The sequence below is a fragment of the Callospermophilus lateralis genome, chromosome 18 (assembly GCF_048772815.1).
Source record: "Callospermophilus lateralis isolate mCalLat2 chromosome 18, mCalLat2.hap1, whole genome shotgun sequence".
In the NCBI taxonomy this organism is placed as follows: domain Eukaryota; kingdom Metazoa; phylum Chordata; class Mammalia; order Rodentia; family Sciuridae; genus Callospermophilus; species Callospermophilus lateralis.
The window spans coordinates 40,251,666-40,276,763 of NC_135322.1; the positions used below are offsets into that span (position 1 = coordinate 40,251,666).

The 25,098-nt window shown below is 37.9% G+C and overlaps 2 protein-coding genes across 2 annotated transcripts in view; one reads left to right on the forward strand and one right to left on the reverse strand.

The window, feature by feature from the left end:
- The first annotated feature begins 38 nt into the window (after positions 1–38).
- On the forward strand, positions 39–23,861 carry Ogfod1 (2-oxoglutarate and iron dependent oxygenase domain containing 1). Its single transcript, XM_076838464.2, has 13 exons — positions 39–228; positions 1,907–2,052; positions 4,476–4,522; positions 9,150–9,250; positions 12,257–12,373; positions 12,973–13,064; positions 13,273–13,401; positions 13,858–13,971; positions 15,418–15,497; positions 15,784–16,091; positions 19,898–20,020; positions 20,535–20,593; positions 21,148–23,861. Exons 1-13 carry the CDS (start codon positions 75–77, stop codon positions 21,307–21,309), a joined length of 1,632 nt encoding a protein of 543 aa, XP_076694579.1. The 5' UTR covers positions 39–74; the 3' UTR covers positions 21,310–23,861.
- Positions 15,809–25,098, reverse strand: part of Bbs2 (Bardet-Biedl syndrome 2) — a 37,861-nt gene continuing 28,571 nt past the window's right edge. The window contains exons 17-18 of the transcript XR_013154568.1: positions 17,464–17,601; positions 15,809–16,898 (exon numbers count right to left, since the gene is read on the reverse strand). The gene's annotated coding sequence lies outside the window, so the exon portion shown is untranslated. The remainder of the gene's footprint in view (positions 16,899–17,463; positions 17,602–25,098) is intronic.

Here is a 25,098-nt window from a genome sequence, read left to right on the forward strand (position 1 = left end):
GCATTCTGGGAATTGTAGTTTCCGGAACGAAGTAGCCACTTCATCTGTGTGGCGTGGTTCATATACCTTGTGAGATGAGTGGAAAGCGGCCCGCGGAGCCTGGCCCGGCTTGGGGGGGAAAGAAGGGAAAAAAGGAGGTGATAGCACAGTTTTCCGATGCTGTCACGGAGGAAACCTTGAAAAAGCAGGTGGCTGAGGCCTGGAGCCGTAGGACAGCGTTCAATCACGGTAACCGGGTGCTGTGAGGGAGGAGCCCCCGCGCAGGGGTCTGGAAGCCTGGGGAAAAGCTCTGGGACTGGAGCTGGGCCCCAGGGAAAAAGGTGTTTGGATGACTTTGGTCACCTCCGACTCTCCTGCCTCAACTGCTGCTCCCTTTCATTTTAAATTTAGTCTGAAGTGAGAAATCTGAGAAGAAAAAATGTAGGCCGGAGAGTATCGGGAAGTAGACGCACCAATTGATAGAATTCTGTATTCCATGATTACGAAGTTAGCATTTTTACTGATGGTGCGTCGTTGGGCAATGGATTTAATCTTTTTTAAGCTTTAATTCCTTTCACACACATATATAGTATTATATAGATTAACAGTATTTATCTCGGAAGGATGTTGAATGGCAATGATAGATGCATGCACGCATCAGTAAATGTTTCTCTGGGTAAGGGCCAATAAACATTTGGACAGATGTTCAAGTGGCTTTCGTGATGTTTCCGGCAAGCGTTATGCTCGATCATCCCATGATAATTTAGCCAGACCATTTGCTGTGAGCTGTCAGAGAGCAGATACCTGAAGCACTTGTTTTGGAGAGTCTGGCTGTATGACCTAAGAAATAAACGTGACTTGACCAAAGAAAGGATCACTTGAACATCTCTCAAGGAATTCCACCCTCAGCTCCAAGTTACAATTTATAGGATACAGCTCTTCATGTGTCATGAATTTTCTTCCAAGGTTCACCATATTTTTTTGTTTCAGTTGTTAAAATGCTTTGAAGAGGTAAATCCTGGGTGTTTGGGATACTGAGAAGAAAGTGAATCGCTTAGTATTTAAAGTGCAGGGTTTGGACACTGGCAGACTTCTCATTCCCTCATCTCTAAGATAGGGGTAGTGATATCTACCCCACACATTAAAGTTAAATGAAATAATAATGCATGAACAGCACCACTGAACCAGGCACCTGGTAGGAAGTTGTGGTGGTTAGTTTTAGAGGAATAGTGATCTAGCCTTCCAGAGATAGAGGGTGCAATGTTGGGATAGAAATCAAAAAATCAAAAGTTATGCCTGAACTGCTTTATTTTTAAAAAGTATGTAATAACTTCCTCCCATAGTAAACTAGGGGAAGAAATGGCAGAGTTGAAGAGAAATTACCAGCCAGTGTTGCTCTTGTTTTTCTATTGTAATTTTAGATTTGGGAGGAAAGAATTAAGAATCTAAAATACATTCAATAATCATTAAACCGAAAAACTAAAATTTTAAAAAAAGCAGGAACTTTGATTTAATGATGTCACCTATGCTCATCTTAAGGACTAGTATTTTAAGCAGCATTTAGCCAGGCGTAGTGGCACAGGCCTGTAATCCCAGTGATTGGGAGGCTGAGGAAGGAGGATTGCAAGTTCCAAGCCAACCTCAGCAAGTTAGCAAGACTCTGTTTAAAAGTAAAAAAAAAAAAAAAAAAAATGGCTGGGGATGTGCCTTGGTGGTTAAGCACCCTGGGTTTAATTTCTGGTACCAAAAGAAAAGAAAGAGCAGAGCTTCTGATTCTTTCCTCCCCACCCCCAAATCTTAGATATTAGGCATTGGGTCCCCTAAAATTCATGACCGACATCCCCTTTTATATTCTCCTTGTTGTGTTACTTTGGGGTCAAAAACACAAAAGGAAAGAAAGCCATAGATAATATTTTCCTTCCTACAGAAGCCATTGCCATGGACATGGACCCCTTTCTACACTGCGTGATCCCAAACTTCATCCAAAACCAAGACTTCTTGGAAGGGCTTCAGAAGGAACTTTTGAACTTGGACTTTCATGAAAAGTATAATGATTTATATAAGTTCCAGCAGGTATTTATTCCCCAGTCACATTAGTTCTTCCACCTCAGAAATTTATTGTCTATAAAACTATTTAATACCTTTAAGACTCAAGGTTTTAGATTGAGTTTGCCTTAGTGGGGGTGATGCCAGGAGAAGTCCTTAGTGCTCTGTTGTTCAAAGCATTCCTTCATTTAATGTAACTTACTGAGTGTTAACTATGTATTAGGTGCTATAATCATAAGGGAGATTTTGACATTGCCTGCTCTAGAAAACATTAAAGTCTGAAATAATAGGGGTGACAGTGACAAAGGTAGTCAAGAATAGACTAGCAATACATTTTGCCAGTAAGGAAGTTCGTTATAAACAAAGGCACAAATTACGTATTTGAGAGTGGTATAGTGAAGGGAGTTATGCATTAAAAGTTAATAACCATTTAAAATTTTGAGTTCATGTCTTTGTTTTAGGTGGGCTTCATATGTTGTTGTATACTCAGCATTACACCCTGTCCAGTTAAATCCATTCCATTTTGGTGGACAATTTAATTTGGCAGAAAAGACTATCTCGAAATCAAGATTTTCTTTACTCTTAAAAGATTCAGCCCAGACTAGCATAGAAATATGCCATTGGTTTTCCCAGTTTGGGAGATATCATTCAGTACAGGGAATATATCACTGTTGGATATCCTTTAGAAAGCCTCATGACATCAGGGCCAAAATGTTCAAAAAATACAGATAAGAAAAATGAAGAATTATTTTGTTTTCTATGCGATTTCCTTTTGATTTTATCTGGGATAAAAGTAAATAATGGGTTTCTATCCTTTTTATTATTTTATACTAGAACTAATTGTCTGGTCAGCTGGCAGTATCCTGCCCTACCTCAATCTATCTTGGACCTCACACATGTGATTTAATCAACCAAGCTAAATACAGGAAAACAGTGAGACTCTTAAATCAGAAAACCTAATGAAAATTAAACTTTTGTCTATAGTAAGATTACACAGGTTAATGAAAACCCAGTTATCTGTCTTTATAAGCCCTCATACTTATAAAACTGAACTCCTAATCTCTGCCTGTGTCTGCTTCATTTTCCCATCTCAGTTGATCGATCACCAACTTGATCTTTCTAGTAGTTCAAGCCAAAAATGAGTCATCTTTGATTCCTTTCTCACCCCTCATGTCCATTCCATCAGGGAGATTTTTCTGTCTATACCTTCAAAATATATTCAGAGTAATAAAAAAAAGCCCCTTTTTACCATTTTCACTGCCAGTAGCCAACACCTGATCCAACCTGTCCTTGTCTCTTACTGGGATTATTCTACTAATATGTTAATTGGTCTCCTACCTCATTTATTTTTACAATATCAACTATTGTGTTCTTTTGCAATGCAAACTGGCCCTAGACTTTGAAAAATATATGTTCACAAAAACTTGTTCACAAATGTTCATAAGTCGCATTACTTATAATAACTGAAAAGGGGAAAACTCAGCTGTCCATCAACTGGTGAATGGATAAACAATAGTTTGTTCATTCCATGGGATTTTATTCAGCTATAAAAAGGGATCCACTGCTGCAACGTGGGTGAACCTTGAAAACATTTGCTAAGTGAAAGAAGCCAGACACTAAAGGCTGTAAATTGCACTTCTTTATAATATCTAGAATAGGAAAGTATATCTACAGGGGCGGGAAATGGTTTTAATGTAGTGATTTCTAAGAGCTAGGATAGGAGAAAATGGGGAGTGACTTCCTGATGGGTATAGGATTTCATTTTTGAGTGTCAACAAATTCTGGACCTAGCATTGATGGTTACTGCACATCATTAATACATATGCTGAAACCAGTTGGTTTACACACTTTCAAATGGTTAAAATGCTAAGTTTTACGTGAATTTTAACTGAAAATAAGTCACGTAAATGGAATCACATTATTTCTTTGCTTTAAAACTCTAATGGTTCCTCATTTCTTTGAATAAAAGCCAAATAACATAGACCAGCTCCAAGGACCCCTTTACCTCTTTGATCTCAACTACTACTGCTCTTTCCTTGCTGTGTCCTAATCCACAGTATCCTTTCAGCATCTTGAATTGACTTGGCCTCACCTCACTGAAGCCTACTCTTGTCCCATTATTTATCATTGCAAACCCCTCCTGGCTCTCAGCACTCCCCACTCCTCTTTCCCAGCTTTATACCAATCATGTGCCCTTTTTTACATTGTCTGTCTACCTCAACAAACATGAACTTCTCTATGAAAACCACTTATTTATTGAATGAATGAGGTACGGTCAGGCCAAGTAACTTGCCCAAGTCAGAATTGCCAGATGGAAGGGCTATGTTAGTCTGGTTTCAGAATGCAGGCTCTTAGCCATGATGCTCTACTGCCAGATTCTCGCTAAACTGCTCTTCTCCTTGTGTCTAATATAACAAAAAAAATCCTTGTTTTTTTCTTTCATGATGAAGTCTGATGATTTGAAGAAGAGAAAAGAACCTCATATCTCAGCAGTAAGGTAAACAAATAATCATGTCTGTTGGGTGCCAAATATGTGTGAGGCAGAGTAGTAGGTGCTTTAAATGTTATGTCAGATAGTCTTTGTTGACATTATTATCCCATTTTGTATAGTAGGAAACAGACTCTGAGTAATTAAACAACTTCTTCAAGTCTCCCCAGCTAAAATTGAGAGATACAAACTCAAACCTATGATTTTAAAGCTCAAGTTCTTTTGGGGGTGGGCGGTGCGCGAATACACAGCACATGGGGTCTCAGAGGCCACTGGGATTGAGCCCGGGCTTTTTTTTTTTTTTTACATTAGTTGTCAGTAGACCTTTATTTATTTATTTATTTTATTGAATCCAGTGCCTCACACATGCTAGGCAATCACTCTGCCACTGAGCCACAACCCCAGCCCCCAGTGCTTTCTATATGCTAGAAAAACACTCTACCTCTGAGCACACCTGTAGCCCAAGGCTCAAATTCTTAATAATAAGTGTTTCACTTTGTTAGTAACTGGAGATACCATTTTTTTTTCACACTGTAAATTGTGAAGTACTGAAAACAAAACCTCTGTTGTTGACAGGACTATAAATACCTTCATACACTGCTGCAGTCTTTTTTTAAAAGATGGTTTGGAAAGATGCATCAAAACCTTTAAAAGTATTCATATCTTTATGCAGAGTAATTCTAGTTATAGGAACTTATTGCAGAATAATTAAGGATATGCTTAAAGACTACATATAAGATTATTATATTATTCATTGTAATAAAAACTCATAGATTTAAGTAGTTACTTGCAGAAATAAGGTTACAAAACATAAAGTAAAAACTATATAGTCATTAAATGTGTGTATGAATCATAACATGGGGTAATATAGAACTATATACAGATATATTCATAGATATAAGGATATAATTTATTTATTTTAGTTTTTACATTTTAACATCTCTGAGATCCAGTGATTTTTATAATCACTGTTTTGCCCTAGTTTAATTGGCAACATTTTTTCTTAGGGATATATACAATAATACTTCTTAAAATCAAGAAGATTCATTGAAATGCATTTTTTTGGGCTGGGGTTGTAGCTCAGTGGGAGAGCATTGGCCTACATGTGTGAAGCACTAGGTTTGATCCCCGGCACCACATAAAAATAAATAAATAAAACAAAGGATATTGTGTCCATCTACAACTAAAAAAATAAATAAATAAAAATAAAAAGAAATGCATTTTTTCCCTTAGCCTACTAGGGATTGAACCCAGGAGTGCTGTACCATTGAGCTATATTCCCTGGTCCCATTTGTTTTTTATTTTGAGACAGGATCTCACTGAGCTGCCTAGGCTGGCCTTGAATTTACAATTCTTTTGCCTCAGCCTTCAGAGCAACTAGGATTACAGTCGTGTGCCAGTCCACTCAGCATGAGATATTTGTGTCAAGGGAAAAAAAAAACAGTATATACAGTATGGTCTTGTATTTAAAAATAAAATGCACACATATACTTGGATATCCATGTGTACAAAATAAAAGAAGTAGGATTACACAGCACATGGGGTCTAGGGGGCCACTGGGATTTGGGGGGGGGTTGTTTGTTTGGGGGTTTTTTGTGGGGGGGGGATCAGTGCTTTATCACTGAGCTGTATCCCCAGACCTTTTTTATTGTTTGTTGTTTGAGACAGGGTCTCACTAAGTTGCTGAGGCTGGCCTCAATATTGTGATCCTCCTACCTCAATCCCGCCCCCCCCAGTCACTGGGATTACAGGCATATAGTACCATACCTGGCTAGAATTTTTCAAATAGATTTTTGTTTTTCTTTTTTCACTTCTATAGGATTTTTTTTTTCCTGTATTGAACACATGTTGCTTTATAATAGCTGTTTATCATCTATCTGGTATGAACTATTTTTTTTCATTCTCTTTTTACTCTGAAATACTTTCAAATGTGGCGGAAACATAATAGGTTATTTCCTGTAAATCTTGGTTTTGGTTTTTTGGTTTTTTTTTTTTTGGTTTTTTTTTTTTCCTTTTTTGGACTACTGGGGATTGAATTCAGGAGTGCTCTATCACTGAGCTACATCACCAGCCCTTTTTTATTTTGAGACATGGTCTTGCTCAGTTGCTAAGGCTGGACCTCAAGTGTGATGCTCCTGCTTTAGATTCCCGAATCCCTGGAATTACAGATGTGCATCACCATGCCCAGTCTATTTCTTCTAAATCTTGAAGTATTGCTTACATGTTAACTGAAACACAGTGTTTCATATTTGTGTAGACTTTCCCCACCTTCAGAGCAAGACAGTCTCAATTTAAGGCATCATCTCATGAGTTCACAGCACCCTTCTGGTAATTATTTAATCTGAGACTATAACATCCATAACTAAAGGTTAACAGCCAAGAATGAGAACCAGAATTCCTTGATCATTACTGAGAGTTGATCTTTTCATTCCCCATTTGGATTCTGGAACTTCTCTCATCAGTACTGATAGTACTGATAGATGGTCATTATTAATGACCATGAAGAAAGCCTATCCCTATGACAAATTCATAGAGTACAAGAACCTTTTTTTAAAATGAAAAAAATTTTTTGGTTGTAGGTGAACACAACGACTTTATTTTTTATTTATTTATTTATTTATTTTTATGTGGTGCTGAGGATCTGAACCAGTGCCTCACCTGCACTAGTGAGCACTCTACCACTAAGCCACAACCCCAGCCCCTAGAAGAGCCTTTTATGGAAAAAAGTTGTGGAAGTTTATGATACCAGTTAAAGAAAGATTTAAAGTTTTAATGATATTAGTTGTTTAAAGTATCAAGACTTTACAGAAATATTTATCACACAAATTGCTTGCAATCTCTGCCTATCCATTCTTTATAATTTACAGTGACATTAAAAGTTACATAACACTTGTGGTTGAACTAAGCACAATATTATATAGAATATTTTGGTTTAAGTAATATATAATATAAAATGGTATTTAATAATGAAATATTGTTTAAATATCTACCTGGAGACTTGATATTTAGTTAGGAACATTGTGCATTTGAACTAGGGTACTCTAAAAAATATTAATGAAGTATCTTTATGTGCCTATTCAAACAAATGTAAATCCTTTAAAAACGTTTTTAACTCATTAAGGTTAACATAATTTCACAGATGATTGGCCAAATAAGTCATAAATTGTATTAAAGAGATTTCTTTAGAGAACCAATTTAGCTAGAAAATGGAAGTGTTCACATATTTTACTGGTATCCTGCTAGCATCAGAACTTCAGTGAAGGACTTTATTTATTATTGTACAGCTAGTATAGTACTCATTGTTAATGTGATTTAAAGTCATGATCTTCTACAACAGTATTACCCAAATGTTCATTAAATGGTCTAGTATTAGTGTTTGTGATATTGCTGTTTATAACAGAAAATGTGTGTGTGTGTGTGTGTGTGTGTGTGTGTGTGTGTTGTACTGGGGAATAAACCACAGGGCTTGTGCATGATAGGAAGTATATATTTAATCTTAGTCCCCATTCCTGGCACCAAGCTCCAAAAACCTTTGGAAATTTGTTAAGATTAGTAAAGATGAATGGAGCTTCTTTTTTTTAATTATTATTATTACAAACCCCTTTTAGCCATACTTGAGTTTATGTTGATGAGATGACTTTTGAAAAGCCCAAAAGCTGGGGAGGGACTAGTTACCAAGGAAGCTAACTATGTGATGGTTCTGTTGGAACTTTTAGCCCTGACCATCCCAGCCTCCCAGAGGAAAGAAGGGCTGGCAGATTGTTGGGTTAATCAGTAAAGTCTCCACAAAATTTTCCAACTGAAGAGTTTCAGTCTGCTGAAAACATGGAGGTGCTAAAAAGTGGTGTCCCTGCAGAGGATATGGAGCTATCTGCCTCTTCCCCAGTACTTTGCTCTATGGATCTTTTCCATCTGGCTATTCCTGAGTTGCATGCTTTATAATAAACTGGTAATATAGTAAGTAAACTGTCTAAGAGATGGCCAACATTAAGGAAAATGTTTTAAGAACCTTTGATTTATAGCTACTTAGAAGCACTTGCGATTGGTATCTGAAGTTGCATGGCAGTCCCATGGGACTCAGCCCTTAACCTGTGCTAACCTCTCGTAGGTAGTGTCAGAATTGAACTGAAATGTAGGACACCTAGGTGGTTTCAGAGAATCAGTTAGTATGGGGAGAAAAACCAAATGTGTTTGGTGTTGAAAGTAAAATATATAAAGGAAAAATAGTGAGGCTGAATGTGGTATATACCAAAAAAAAAAAAAAAAAAAAAGGTTGAGTTTTCCATTTTACTGCTGAAAAACATGTCTGAAAATCAGTAATTTAGAATGCTGTGATAAGTTGATATGACAAAGGCCAAAGTGCTGCCATGGAAGGTCATACTTTAAATTTAAGAGGAGGAAAATATTAGGAAATGAAATATATGTTATAGTAGCTAGAGATTTATATTTATTTCTTTGGGAACATTAATCTTAAATTACACAAGTTTAAACTGAGAAACATTCTCAGAATGTCTTGAATGAAATAAGAATGAATTTCTTTAATAAAATGTGATCTCCAAGAAAGAAGAGTTGTGGCACAGATCCAGGTAGAGCCCACACTCTGGCATAACAAGTTATTTTTTGTTTTTACTTCTAGGAAACTTCTATTTGAAGATTTCCGGACCTGGCTTTCTGACATTTCTAAAATTGACCTGGAATCAACCATTGACATGTCCTGTGCTAAATATGAATTTACTGGTAAGGAAGATAAAACCCTGATGTCTATAAGATTTAAAGGCTTTAATTCCAGCATGATAGAAAGATAGCACTAGTACCAAAATACTAGCCTAAATATCCCTATATAACATCAAGATCTTCCTAAGGACCCAGCTCATATACAGAAATAGCCACTGTGTTGGGGAGGATGAGACAGCTGTTCTCTTTGGAAATATGATGAAAGCTATTGACCATATTTTCAAGGGAAAAAATGCTCATAATGCACATATACACTAACCTTGCAGGCAGTATCATGAGATTCAAAGATAATAGTATAAATTCTGTTCTAAGAGTTCCTAAGAAACAGTCGTCTCCCTCAGTGCCATTTCTCTTTATTTCAAATTCAAATGTGAATGCCATGACAGTCCCTGTCACCTCCGTACTCCTCCTTCTCCTCAGAGATATTCATTGTCACCAGTTTGAGGTGCATTCTTCCAGTTCTCTTTTCAGGACACATAAATGTATTTTTTAATATAAGTTTAGCTTTTAATGTAGAGGGAGCAGTATTTTCTCTCTTTTTTAATGTTATTGTATTTTTTTATACCTTTATTTATTATTTTTATGTGGTACTAAGGATTGAACCCAGTCCCTCACACATGCTAGGCAAGCACTCTACTACTGAGCTATAACTGCAGCCCCAGGAAAAGTATTTTCTTATTGTTTGTCTTTAACTTACTTATACATATGAAAAGCCATGTCGTAGAACAAAATTTTATTTATTAATTAATTGATTCCTTTTATGGTACTAGGTATCAAACCCAGGACCTCACATATGCTAAGCAAGTGCTCTGCCAATGAGCTATATAGCTCCAGCCCTTTTCTTTTTATTTTGAGACATGGTCTTGCTACATTGCCCCATGTTGGCCTTGAACTTTATGATCCTCCTAACTTGGCCTCCCAGGTAGCTAGTATTACAGGTGTGTGCCACTCTCTGCCTGGCCATTTATATTAAATATATTTTTTTCTTTTTATTTTCTAGTAATTTCAAAATTATAGAAAAGTAGCAAGTTCAAATAATTTGTTTCCTGTTTTACTTGAAAGTAGGTCATAGTCTTGGTCATCCATAACCCCTGAATACTTCAGTAATTTCTGTAACAAGTATGTTCTCCAACATGATAGTAATAAACCATCAAAATCAGGAAATTAACCTTTGTACATTATTCTCATCTAATCTGCAGGCCACATTTACATTTCATCATCTGGTCCTTGGTAGCAAAAGAATCCAATCAAGGGTTGCACATAGTGCTTCCTCATTGTGTCTTTTCAGGCTCCCTCAGTTTAGAACAGTAGTTCTCAGTCATTCCTGGACTCTCCAAATCTTGAAGCTTTTGAAGATTTACAGATGAGTTATTTTGTTAATATTCCTCAATTCGAATTGGTCTTTGAAGTTTCCTCAGGATTGGATTCAGTCCGAGCAGCTTAGGCAGGAATATTATTAATGTAGCTGTGTTCTCTTCACTGAATCCTACAGTGGTACACAGTTTCTCTGTGTCACATTATTAGTGATATTAACTTTGATTACTTAATTAGGTTTGCTGAGAATAGGTTAGTCCACTGTTCTTTTTTCCCTTCATCAGTATGTATTTTGTGGAGAGATACTTTAAGATTAGGTAATTGTCTCTTTTCTCACTGAACTTTGATTCACTCTTTTAGTGGTGTCTTGCTAAATTATTGCAGCAAAGGTTGCCAAATGTTGATTTTATAATACAGTTATTTCTTCTGTTTATTGTTATTTTACTGTAAAGAAAATCTTTCTCCCCACTTTTAATCATTTAATCAGGTTGATATGGATTATGTAATGGTTGTTATCAGTTACTATTATTGTATTGATGCTTATATCATCCTTGATCAAGGAGAGTATCTTCAAACTGACTTCTGTCTCCTTTCCTTAGTCCCATCTTACTTTTATTTCTTAATGCAGAGCAAGATTTTCTTGTGCTTATATTACTGATGCCTAGGTCCTAGAACAACTTAGGGTCAGCCATTATTCCAAAGAGCCTTGGTTCCTTTTAGTGAAGAATGATACTTAAAAACTAAGCTCTAGGCTCTAAGTGTCCTTGCCACTATGGTGCACTATTCCCAGACCCTTTTATTGGAAAGAGGTAGCCCATACTTGTATACATATCAAGATACACATGGATGCATAAACACACATTTACATTTGTAAGTTTTTCTATACCTATATAAGTCCATACAGATATAAGAGACTGAATTTACTTGATCCTCCAGTTTGAATTGAACATCCCAGGGTTCCTTCTAAATTTCTTCTTTCCCATATTTGTAATTCCCTTCTTCCACAGTGAGAAACCTGGTTTCCATTATCTTTAATACGTTTATTTATTGGAACAATCATTCCATGTTTATATGATCTCAGTCCCGTGAAGCCTTCTCTCCCCATCTCATTCCACATAGATACCTACCTTGCTAAGGCTAAAGCCCATTCAATGGCAAATGTAGCTTAAGGAGTTAACGGGAACCGGTACTAAAAGATCTATATATAATATTTTTAAAGTATTCTTTAAAATAGCCAAGTAGTAGAAACAACTTAGTTAACAAATAGGAAACCAATTAAAAGGGGAAGGAAGTAAATCTATAATTCATATAGAATAACTCTGCAGCCATTAAAAGTGATGTCAGATCTGTATGTTGATGTGGAAAGATTCTTGCCATGTAATAAAAAATGTAGGCCTCAAACAACCACTGTAGGAGAACATTATTTTTTTAAAGTAAATGCACACATATAAGAAAAATACTGGAAGAATACATATAAAAATATTGTATGTGCACTTTTCAGTATAGAGTTTCTATGTTGGCAGTTTTGTTTTTATACTTACAAAAGAAAAAGAAGTGTCATTTTAAAGGCAAGGGACATTTAAAACTGGAGCTGGCATTAAAGATGAATATCAGAAGGACTGATCGTTGATGCATAGTAAAGTGGCAGCAGCTCATTGTCTACAGGGATCTGAGGTGTGCATTCAACTATTGCAGATGCCCTGCTCTGTCATGATGATGAGCTGGAGGGGCGTCGGATTGCCTTCATTCTGTACCTTGTTCCTTCCTGGGATAGGAGCTTGGGAGGCACCCTAGACCTGTACAACGTTGATGGTAAGTTAAGTATGTGTTCATCACTGCCACTGACCATCTCTGAATTAATCCCTGTTGATTAAGCACCACCATTCTTATATACACTGTGTGTCCTCCCTAAAGGGCGTGGAAGCTATTCATTATAGTGACTGCCTCAGGAGGAATTGAAGCCAGCCCTGACAACCACCTCTTGAAATTATACTTAAAGTGAATATTACTCTGAAAGTTAATTAGAATTGATTTAAGGTGAGAAATAGCTTCTGCTTCTGATACTGACTGTGGAAAGGTAGAAAGCATACCTTTCTACCTGTAGCTGGTCTGTATGATAGGAAGTCAGAGATTTTTTTGAATGATTGACACCAGAGGTTGACACTAGGAGATTTTTCAGAACCTCCCCCGCCCTTATCAAAGGCAGATGTGTGATACAGTAAGAATACATGTCACCTAGCAGAACTAGCAAGTATGAGTGAAACAGATTAACAGGGTAATCTTTCAGGATCTGAAGATTTTATAAATCTAAAAACCCTTAGAAATTTGAGGATTGTCAAGAGACGAGGCAGCCTGGGGGGATGGTTAATGATAATGAACCACCTTTGTGGATGTGTTCTCTCCTGGCGCAGAACACTTTCAACCGAAGCAGATTGTCAAGTCTCTTATCCCTTCATGGAACAAACTGGTTTTCTTTGAAGTGTCGCCAGTATCCTTTCACCAGGTAAAGATCGTAAGCCACAAATTACATAGAGTGCTAAGGATCATGCTTTTTTGTCATCTATTATCTAAATGTGACAGCTTCCTGTTGGGCTTATTATCTGACCAGGTCGTTTTAGTACCTAGCTTGAAGGAGCCCCAGATTAATGTGCCTTAGCTGATGCCCTCTTTCTTCATCTTTGTGTTGATGTGCTGCTGTCTTGTCCTTTCAGGTGTCTGAAGTTCTCTCTGAAGAAAAGTCACGTTTGTCTATAAGTGGCTGGTTTCATGGTCCTTCCCTGACCAGGCCTCCCAACTACTTTGAACCCCTCATTCCTCGGAACCCTCACATCCCGCAAGATGTAAGGATAAATTATTGGAATTCTTATCTTTGAGCTGTAGTATTTTATTTGTTTTTCTGATTTTAAGATGAGCTCTTCCTGATAATGAAACTAGATTTTGAGCTTGCCCTTTCCACTTTCAAATTTTTAAATAATTTTTTGTAGTGTTTTTTTAAACCCAGGGCATTGTATATGCTAGGCAGGCACTCTTATCGCTGAACTACATCCCGAGGTCTTTTTATTTTATTTTCAGACAGTGTCTCACTAATTTGTCCAAGTTGGCCTTGAACTTGGGATGCTCCTTCCTCAGCCTCCCAAGTAGCTGGGATTACAAGTGTGTACTACTGTGCCTAGCTGTTTAATAGGAGAAACTTATAAAGTGAGGATTTGCATGTGTCTTACTAATGTGAAATAATGTAAAAACAAATGCTGCAGTAATAATTAAATCATCTTTTGCATCTGTGACTTCTTTAAAAGCATGAAATTTTATATGAGTGGATCAACCCTACGTATCTTGACATGGATTACCAAGCTCAGATTCAAGAAGAATTTGAAGAACGGTCTGAAATTCTCCTGAAGGAATTTCTTAAGGTAGGTCAGGCACTGAGCTACATCCCCACCCCTTTTTTGGTCTTGAGACAGGATATTGCTAAGTTGCCCAGGCTGGCCTCAAACTTGTGATCTTTCTGCCTCAGCCTTCTGAATAAGTAGGATTATAGGCATATACAACTGCATCTGGCCCTGTTCTGTATATCTTGTTTGGTATACAGTCTTACTTGAATGGGTGAATAGACAGAATACAAAAATGGTGATGTTAAACATTGGTGTCAGTCGTATGTCTGGTAGGTTGAATCTCCCCAGTTCCCTATCCTTAATGGTCCAAACACACAAAACTTCTACGTTGAAAGGGAGTTGTGTCTAGTTGCTTTTCTATTCATTTGACGAATATGGTGCTTATTATTGTTTTATAATAGATTATTAATTACAGTTGATTTACACCTACTAATGAGTGTTTGACAATGATGAGGCAGATCTGAAGTCAGAAAACTGATCATGTCCTGACTCTAGTTTTACTAACTTGAGCAAATCACTAAATCTGTGTATCTGTTTTATCATTAATTTTACTGGGATAATACCTGCCATGTGTTTCTTGGCAGAGTTATTGTGAGAGCCACATGAGATAACGTGTTGGTAAGGTGCTTCACAGTTGACCATGAGTCCATGGAGTTAGACTTCCAAAAGGAGCTTCTCCTCTATGAAAAGGAGAAGAGAGATTTTACATTCTCTCACACATAACTTTCTCTCAATTTTCTCTCTCTTTCCTTCTCTCTCTCTCCCTCTCTCTCTCTCAAATTGTTATAGATGACTTTAGAATATTATAGAATTTGAAAATTATAGTAAATAAATTTGCTTAACCCTATTTAATTGAGCTTACTTAAACCATGCTGTCCTTTATCTTTTACATATTTATAACTGTTAAGAAGCCATGGGAAATTGCATTAAACAAATAAATTCAAAGCTTCTTGTGGATGTTTCAGTAGATTAATGAGTTTCTTGTATTGTACTTGATTTTCTTTTTTTTTTTTTTTTTTTTTTTGGTACCAGGGATTGAACTCAGGGGTACTGAATCACTGAGCCACATCCCCAGCCCTATTTTTATTTTATTTAGAGACAGAGTCTCACTGAGTTGCTTAGCATCTCGCATTTGCTGAGGCTGGCTTTGAACTCGTGATCCTCATGCCTCAGCCTTCAGAGCTGCTGGGACTATAGGTGTGTCTAATGCTAATTGCTCCTGGTTTTTTGTTTTTTTTGCAGGAGATTACCAGGAATTGAACTCAGTGACACTTGACTACTGAGCCACATTCCCACCCCTATTTTGTATTCTATTTAGAGAAGGGTCTCACTGAATTGCTAAGCACCTTGCTGAGGCTAGCTTTGAACTTGCGATCCTCCTGACTCAGCCTCCTGAGCCACTGAGGTTACAGGTCTGTGCCAATGTGCCTGGTGTTCATTGCTTCTTTATTGCTTATTTTCCAGCCGGAGAAATTTGCAAAAGTCTGTGAGGCCTTGGAGCAAGGAGATGTGGAATGGAGTAGCCGTGGTCCCCCTAACAAAAGGTAGAACCCGTCCTCTGAAATGTTTGCATCTGCATTTAGCGTCTACTTTTTTTTTGTCTGCACAGCTTACTTCCAACAATAGGACCTTAGCTTTAACAACCTTTTGTTTCGAGGAGCATCCATTTTGTTAGGGATATCTTAGACCTTAGCAAAATCTCGTAGTAACTTTGTTTTAATAACCTGGGCCAAGATTTAGGGGAAGAGGTACAAAGTTGACGATGACCTTTTATTCCATTAATAATTTTACATGTGGAACTTGATGCAACTTGACATTATTGCTTTTCAGGTTTTATGAGAAAGCTGAGGAGAGTAAGCTCCCTGATGTACTGAAGGACTGTATGGAGTTATTTCGCTCCGAGGCACTGTTTTTGCTGCTCTCCAACTTCACAGGCCTGAAGCTTCACTTCTTGGCACCTTCAGAAGAAATTGAGGACCAAAAAGAGGGAGAAGCAGCCTGTACTGTTGATAGCACTGAAGAAGGAACTAGCCAGAGCTCCTCTGAGCCCGAGAATAATCAGGCAGCCATCAGGAGCAACAGCCAGCAGAGCCATGAGCAGACAGACCCAGTGCCAGAAGACAATGAAGCAAAGAAAGGTGAGCTGCTGTTAGGATTTGACCTTGTTTACCATTAACCATTTATCATTTAGTCATTTATTCATTCAACAAATATTTCTTGAGCATCTGCTACTGTGAGCCCCATTTCAGGGGCTGGAAAACAAAATGGACAAGGACAAGATCTCTGTTTCCCTGGAGCTTATGTTGCAGTAGGAAGGGACAGAGGTTAAATGATTCTACACACAAGAAGTATGATAAGTGCTGTGCATAGCATTGTAATAGGGGCATGTGATAAATGACTGAGCCCCTCCAGAAAAGCCTCCCTGAGGAGCTGCCGTTTATTTAAGCTCAGATCTAAATTACAGGAAGGATCTGCAGAAAGAACATTCTAGGTAGGGGAACAGCTAGTACATTGTATTAGGCTAAGAATAGTACACATGGTGGAGAAAATAGTATAAAGGGTGGAATAATCTTAGGCTATAGCTGCTACAATTGCTCTAAAACACATGAACGTGAAGGAGAGGAAGGCTAGCAACTAATTTCTGCCAAGACCGAAAGTAGCCTAAGAAAACTTGCTTGAATTTGGACTGGTTTATAGAGGGAAATTATTATAAGCAGCGGAACTTAAATCATCTACAAATAAGATGGAAAAGAAAGCAATACAGGCAGTAATTCTTCTTTGGAAATTTTGGAACCATTAACCAAGCTACAAATTCAGCTTAGATCTCTCAGCATCTGTTGACCATTTAGATTGGAAAATCCGTCACCCAGTCACTTTGCTCAGTCTTACATGCCTTGCTTCCACTTTGCTTCTTTCAAAGGACCCTGTGCAGCAAGCGGGCAGACCTGTGGAAACAAAATCTCCTTTGTAAGATGCTAACCATGAGCAACAACACTCACTCTGTGGCCTCCCACAACTGACTAACCAGGCACTTCAGTCACCATGGATATTTAGGAAAACTAGCCCTACATGGCCTTTTCTGTGCTACTCAATATACAGGACAACCTCTTTTTCATAGATTAGTTTTCCTTGGTAATTGATACTGGCATCTATGCCTAGAACCTAAAAGGAATTTGGGTGAAGGTCAGTGAAGAATCAAGGATTAAAAAAAAATCTTCTGTTCCTTTTTGGTTTCATTTTTATGGGGACCTGCAACTTAGAAAAAAAATCTGTATGAGAAATCAAAAGATACTTTATTTTGTTTTTTGAGCATCTATTGTATGTAAGGCCCTAGGCCAAAAATTAAGTAGGGAACATAAAAATGAATTAGAAAGATCAGTTTACAAAGTTTACCTGAACAAAGCTATAGTTTGTTTTTAAGTAAAAGGTGTAAAATTGCTTTGTGTATAATAGCAGCATTTTGGACATAGTTAGGGGATGACTAGTCAGATAACAAAAACCAATACAAACCTGGTAATTTTAAGGACATTTTAAATATAAAGACACGGGCTGGGGATGTGGCTCAAGCGGTAGCGCGCTCGCCTGGCATGCGTGCGGCCCGGGTTCCATCCTCAGCACCACAAACAAAGATGTTGTGTCCGCCGATAACTAAAAAATAAATATTAAAATTCTCTCTCTCTCTCTCCCTCTCTCACTCTCTCTTTAAAATATATATATATATATATATATATATATATATAAAGACACATGTCAATTTCAGAATGTTGAAAACAAATAAATAAAGGGAAAATAATAATCACCTAAAGGTGGACACTATTAACATTCGTAATATGTCCCAGTCTTTTTTTTTTTTTTTTTTTTTTTTGCTTTGTAGGCATATACACATGTACAGGGTTTGTGTGTTTATAATGGGATTATACCATATATGTTGTATTGTAGTGTTTTTTCACATATAGTATTTTATAAGCCTCTTTCTTATATCTTTTTTTTTTTTTTTTTTTTTTTTTTTTTTGGTACTGGAGATTGAACCCAGGGGCATTTACCACTGAGCTACACCCCCATTCTTTTTTATTTTTTGTTTTGAGAAAGGGTCTCACTGAGTTGCTGAGGGTCTCACTGAATTGCAGAGACTGGGCTCAAACCTGAGATCTTCCTACCTCAGCCTCCGAGTCTGTAGTTCATTTTAAGAATGCACAGCTAAAAGTTTTGAAAACCACTGTTATAATTTTTAATGACTGCAAGGTATTTCATCACATGAACTTAACTAGTCTTGTTTAGTTATTTAGATTGTTTCTAGTTCTTCACTATTGTTATTTCTTAAAATAACTTCTTACAAGTGCATATTGTTTAGTGCAGTGGGCATAACTTGGGAAACTGAGTCAGGAAGATTGCAAGTTCGAGGGCAGCTGCAGTATCTTAGTGAATTCCTGACTCAAAATAAAAATAAGGAAGAATGGAGATGTACCTCAGTGGTAGAGCACCTTTGGGTTCAGTCTCCAGAATACCACACACACAAAAAAAATGCAAGTGCTATGTCAAAACTGCTCAAGAGTTTTAAATCAACCGGCAAACTGCACTCCCCCAAACTGAAATTATCCCTGCCCTCCCATCAGCATTGTACATGACACTTCCCTTCTTCCTGGGAAACTAATTATGTGGTTTTTTTTCCCACCTGTGCTTATTATGTTGGTGAAATAGCATATACCTTTCACTGATTAATAATGTGTAATTGTAAAATTTCCTTGTATTTATTACTAAATTTTCTTGTATCATTAGGGGGTTTTGTCATTTTCTTATTGGTTGTGAAAAAATGTTATGTATAGGAACCTTGTCCCTCTGTCCTGTTGTAATAGTTTGCTTTTTTAAGTTTTGTTCAACTTGTTTTAAACTTTTTTCCTTCATGCTGGGGCTTGAACCTAGGGCTTCTTGTGTACTAGGCAAATAAGCACTACACCACTGAACTCTATTCCCAACCCACAAGTTTTAGAAAATGTTTTAGTAATCAGATCTGTCTGCTTTTCGTGGCTTCTGGGTTTTGTTTTGTTTTGTTTTGTGTGTGTGTGTGTGGTAACATGTTTAGAAATCACTTCCTTTACTTCAAGAGTATATAAAGTAATTCTTAGGTTTTATTTATTTTGCATAATTCTTTACTTCATCCGAAATTTATTATAAAGAAATTGAAATTCAACCTCCCTCCCCAGCACCAGAGTCAGACCCAGTAATTTCTTGTCATTTGTAGGACTGGATGGTAAAACTATGCATTGGTGGCTTGTGCCTGTATTACCAGTTACTCAGAAAGCTGAGGCAATAAGATCAAAAGTTTAAGGTCAGCTTGAGCAATTTAACAAAACCTTGTCTCAAAATTTGAAAAAAGGTAGCTCAGTGATAGAGTACTCGGGTTTCAATTCCCAGTCAAAAAAAAAATTATTTTTAATAAATAAAATTTAAAAGACTCGGGGTAGAGCTGGGGACATAGCTCAGTTGGTAGAGTGCTTGCCACACATGTACAAGGCCCTGGGTTCAATTCTCAGCATCACTAAAAAAAAATAATAATAATAATAAGACTCAGGGTATATCTCAGTGATAAAACACTGGCTTAGCATACACAAGGCCTTGAGCTCAATCCCCAGTACTGCATAAATTTTAATATTTATTTTTTTCAGTTGTAGGTGGACACAGTGCCTTTATTTTATTTTTATGTGTGCTGAGGATCAAGCCCAGTGCCTCATGCATGCTAGGCAAGCGCTGTACCTCTGAGCCACAATCCAGCCCAGAGTTTTTTTAAAAATTAAAAAAATAACCAAATGGTGGAACAGTAGATCAGTTGAAGGCTTAGGGGAATGGGTTCCTCTTAGTACCCTACATAGTTCTCATTTCCTTACAATCTAACGTTTATATCAGAGTTATTTTTAAAATCTACTGGCCCTTCTTTTGTTTTTCTAAGAGTCAAGTGTCCCCACATGCCAGGGAGAGCTGAGGCGTTGGAAGACTGGGCATTACACTTTAATCCACGACAACAACAAGACAGAGTTTGCCCTGGACCTGCTTTTCTACTGTGGCTGTGAAGGTAAGAGGGAGGAGGGAAAGCAGTGAGTGTTTCCTTAGAAGGCAGCCTCTGAGTGACCCTTTCCAGCCAAATAAATTCATAAGTAGTTTGCTATGGTCAAGATCTCAGGTCACAGAATCTTAACAATGCAGAGGGTTGTTGGGGGTCATGAATTACTATCTTCCATGTCAAAATGGATTCTGTCTGTGACTGGAGAAGGGGGAGATGGACCTTGCCATAATTGTACTCCAGTAAATTGTAGACTTATTCTGGATTTGGTCCACAGCTTTTGTTGCCCTTTAATTATCTCTTAATTTTCTTATTCAGTGTTGATCGAAGTAGGCCTGCATCCCAGTTCAGCTCTGTTGGAAAAGTAGGCATTTAGGGGAAAGGGAACCCCTGAAAAACAGGTGATAAACTCAGGCTCCCAAGTCTTAGAGCCGGTGACTGCTGAGTCCTAGACCCCTCACTTTTTAGCAGGTGATGTGACTCTTGCAGCAAGAGCTCTCTGAGTGTTATGTTTTCCCCTTGTCAGGCTGGGAGCCAGAATATGGTGGCTTTACCTCCTACATTGCCAAAGGTGAAGATGAAGAGGTAAGTTGTTTCTAATAGCAGACTCTCCTTTTCAGTTCTTGAGAAAGCTTTCCTTCTCCATTGACCTTATCTTTATGACCTCTGCAGTGTCTTTAGTTGATAAATCTATGTTGACCTGCCTTGCAATGGTTCTAAATTCTATAAGCAAATACTCAGCAAGCAATAAAGAGGCTAAGCATTTATTCTGAGCAATCCAGATTAAGAGGCTGTGGTGCACTCCCTTGAGTCTTTCAGTATTGCTAGATGTAAACAATTCACACTGTTGTGTGACCATGACCGCCATCCATATCAACCTAGACTTTGAGCTTAGAGTTATGTACTTGCATTTTGATTTCATTAGGTAGATTTTTTCTCGGTCTGTGCTGCTGGAATAGGGCCTGTTGGAAAATGCCTTGGCAACCAGAAAAAAGCTCATCTCCTAGTAAAGGATCTTTCAAAGGACCCCCATCCCCAGCTTAGATACTTGATGTGGAAACCATGTGTCCATGGTGAACTGTTGAAGACTTGAGAATGTGCTCTGTGTTCTGATGTGGCTTTGTATTTGCCTATTTCAGCTGCTAACAGTGACTCCAGAAAACAATTCTGTGGCATTGATCTACAGAGATAGAGAGACTCTGAAATTTGTCAAGCATATTAACCACCGAAGCCTAGAACAAAAGAAAACCTTCCCAAACAGAACTGGTTTCTGGGACTTTTCATTTGTGTATTATGAATAACAGGATGGGGCAAAACTGAACAAAAAAGTGACTACCACTACTGGAAAAGTTAGCATGGAATGAAGGAAAGGTACATGGTGGCCTGTTTGCTGGTGGGTGTTCTTTGGGGGATTGTTTTTGATTGTACGGGGTCTCAAATCTGGGGCCTCATGCATGCCAGGCAAGTGCTCTACCCACTGAGCCACATCCCCAGTCCATCTGCTAGTGTTTTAAAATGGTTTTTCCTTTAATAGGACTCATGATTTGTCCTCAAGACCTTGCGCTTAGAGCCATTTACTTGCATTTTGATTTCAGAAAGGTTTTTAATTTTGTTTCATGTTGAATTCTTCAATTTCACAGTGACTGCTTCATTAATTTTTTTTCTAATTTCAGTGATGTTCATCATTCTTATTGTAAAATTATGTAACAAATTTAGTCAATTATTTAAGTGTGTTGCTCAGTGGGACTGAGTGCATTCACACTGTTGTGTAACCATCACCACCATCCATATCCAAAACCCTTTCATCTCCCCAAACTGAAACCCTGTACCCACTAAACAGTAGCTCCCCACTCTCCCATGCCTCACCTCCACCATTCTACTCTTCCTCTATTAATATACTCTCATCCCTCAGAAGAGGAATCATGGAGCATTTGTCCTTTTGTGACTGCTTATTTCACTTACTGGATATATCAGTGTTTCTTTTTTAACTCGCGTGATTGCAGCTCCCATGCTTCCCAGTTAAATCAGACTAGAAATCACAAAAGCTTATTTCATGTTGAGTCCTCAATTTCTGGTACAGTTTGAATCATTGCGCTTCCTGCGGCTGTCCCACTGTGATTTACAGACCAGGGTGGACATAGATGGATAATACTGCCTCCTTGGAAAAGGTCTAACCTAAAACCAAGCAAGACATGTCTGACTGGTAAGAGGACAGGCTGCTTATTGCCATATGTAGTTACTCCCAGGTACCCTCTGCCTTCCCACCTGGAGGTTGCGGCTTCTGTGTAATTATTTGAGTCTAGCTTCACATGTGGCTTTCATTTTCCTACAGTATTAGGTACTGTAGAACTAGTTGCCTGTTTTTTCTTGAAGATATCCAGTGCTCAAAGCTACATGGGAATGTCAAGAGCCTGTCCATTTTACATTTTCCCTCAGCTGCTCCAGTGGGCTCTATCATAACTCCTCCTGGTGTGGTTTTTTTTTTTTTTTTTGGTGGGGGGGGGGCGGGTTGCACCACGGATGGATGAAAGAAGCTGTTCTCATGTTCTCACTCCATCTCTAGTGTGTCCCTCTGTTTCCTTTCTCTTTTTCCATCTATTTCTTACTGTTGCAGCAGTTTTTAGTGTCGGTTTTACTAACTAGTAGGAAAAGAACTGGACCTTTAAATGTCTCAACCACTTCTCTTTCATCTCCCAAGTACTAATTCTTTTCTGAAGTTTGCAATTAAATAAAGAAAATGAATTTCATTTTCTTTAGGTTGATGGTTTCTTTTTTTTTTTTTTTTTCACATACCCAAATCAGTAAAACACATTTTATCATGTGTGTCCATTAAATGGGTATTTGAGTTTTATACATGTAGTACTATTAGTTCTAAAACAATGTTATAAAACAAATCCTAGTTTTTAAATGAGATAAAAATGTCCAGAGTTCTAGTATTGTCTTCCCACACCCACAAAGTATGTGAACCATTTTACACACTTACTATTTTAGAGACCACAATTCTTTAACCACAGCGTAGTGATTTTCAAGTGGGATTGAAGATACTTTGGTACTAATAGCTAATTTTGAAGCTTGCCTTTTCTAAGTTCCCGGGGCCTGAAGTCACCTGTACTATTACTGCTTTCACTCACTTGCTTTCTAGGGTATTTTCCTGAACAGGGAGGGTAAGGTTATAGTTAATACCTTCATTCAGTGGCTTAACCCCAGCAAGACCCAGGGAAAGGTGCTGGGTAGGTTAATCCCTATGTGTGCCAAGCTTGGGAAATGGTGTGAGGTCATGGCTGTCATTGCTGTCTAAGGCCACCCAACTTTTCCAGAGCTGGTTCTAAATCTCAGATAATACTCACATGTGAGAATGTGCTTATTAGTTTCTCCTTTTTTCTCCATGTGCTTATAGTCCACGCAACAGAATCTTTTATACTACAAAAACAGATTTGGGTGTTTAAGGGAAGAGAATCCCTAAGGGCCTAATCCTGATGTTGCTGTCAGTTCCTGCATCTCCAAAGTACAGGACTGTCGAGGAGAAGGTAATTTGCAGATTGCTTCTCTGTCCTGAGGATGTGGTAATTAAGAAGCAGCTTTCCTCAATAGTCAGGCACCTCATGATGATGTTCAGTCAACGACAGACTGATGGCAGACTGACAGACAATAGCTGTCCCCTAGATTATAACGGACATGACAGATTGCTAATGCCTAGTGAAACCATCACCTCTATTGCAAAGCATTCCTCCACATCTAGTGATGCTGCTGTAAACAAGCCTGTGTTGCCAATTGTATAAAAGTATACAGCACATGTATATGTACGGTATGTAATACTTGATGATAAATAAAGTGACTATTATTGTGTATTATAGTTTTTAGCAATCATTACAGTGTGCTTATGTCTAAAAAAAAAATTCACCATAAAACAACCCTCAGGTGGGTCCTTGAGAAGGTATTCCAGAAGACATTGTCACTACATAGGATGACAACTCCATGTGTGTTGGTGCATTTCCTAGTGGGACAAGATGTCCAGGTGGAAGAGAGTGATAGTGATGATCGTAACCCAGTGTAGGTCTAGGCTAATATGTTTGTGTCTTAGTTGATTTTTTCAAAGTTTAAGAAGTAAAAATTAATAGAAAAAAAAAATCTTATAGAATAAGGATATAAGGAAAATACTTTCCTGGATGTGGTGGCACAGGTTTGTAATCCAGTTACTCAGGAGAGAGGCAGGAGTATCATAAGTTCAATGCCAGCCTCAGCAACTTAGTGAGACCCCTCTCTAAATAAAAAATTTTAAATAGGGCTCAGGTTATAGCTCAGTGGTAGAACACTGGGTTCAATCCCCAGCACCACAAAAAGAAAACTACTTTTTATAGCTATATAAATTTTGCAGCTAAGTCCAAAAGTTAAGCCCAAAAGCTTATTAAGTAAAAAAAGTTAGAGTAAGCTAAGATTAAGTTATTAAAGAAAAATAAAAAGTATTTTTAGACCAGGCACAGTGGTGTAAGCCTGTAATCCCAGCAGCTTGGGAGGCTGAGGCAGGAGGATCGTGAGCTCAAAGCCAGTCTCAGCAAAAGAGAGGTACTAAGAGCAACTCTGTGAGACCCTGTCTCCAAATAAAAATACAAAATAGGGCTGGGGATGTGGCTTAGTGGTTGAGTGTCCTGAGTTCAATCCCTGGTATCCCCCCCACCCCAAAAAAGTACTTTTAACATATTATACAAGTTTGTAGCCTAGAAGCACTAGGCTATACCATATAGCATAGGTGTGGTGTAGGCTAAACTATGTAGGTTTGTCTAAGTACACTGCATGATATTTGCACAACGAAGAAATTGCCTCAACTTATGACTACTTTTTTGATCCCCGTTACTTTTTAGGGCCTGGAGCCAATGTTGGCAACTATTAAATAGCAAAAGAATTAAAACATGAGCAACTTTTTTTTTTTTTTTTTTTTTTTTTTTTTGCAGTACTGGGGATTCAACTCAGGGCCCCACACATGCTCAGCAAGCACTCTGGCACTGCACTGTATCTCCAGCCCTTTTTCAAATTTCATTTTGACAGGATCTCACTGAGTTTCCCAGGCTGGCTTTGATCCTCCTGCCTTAGCC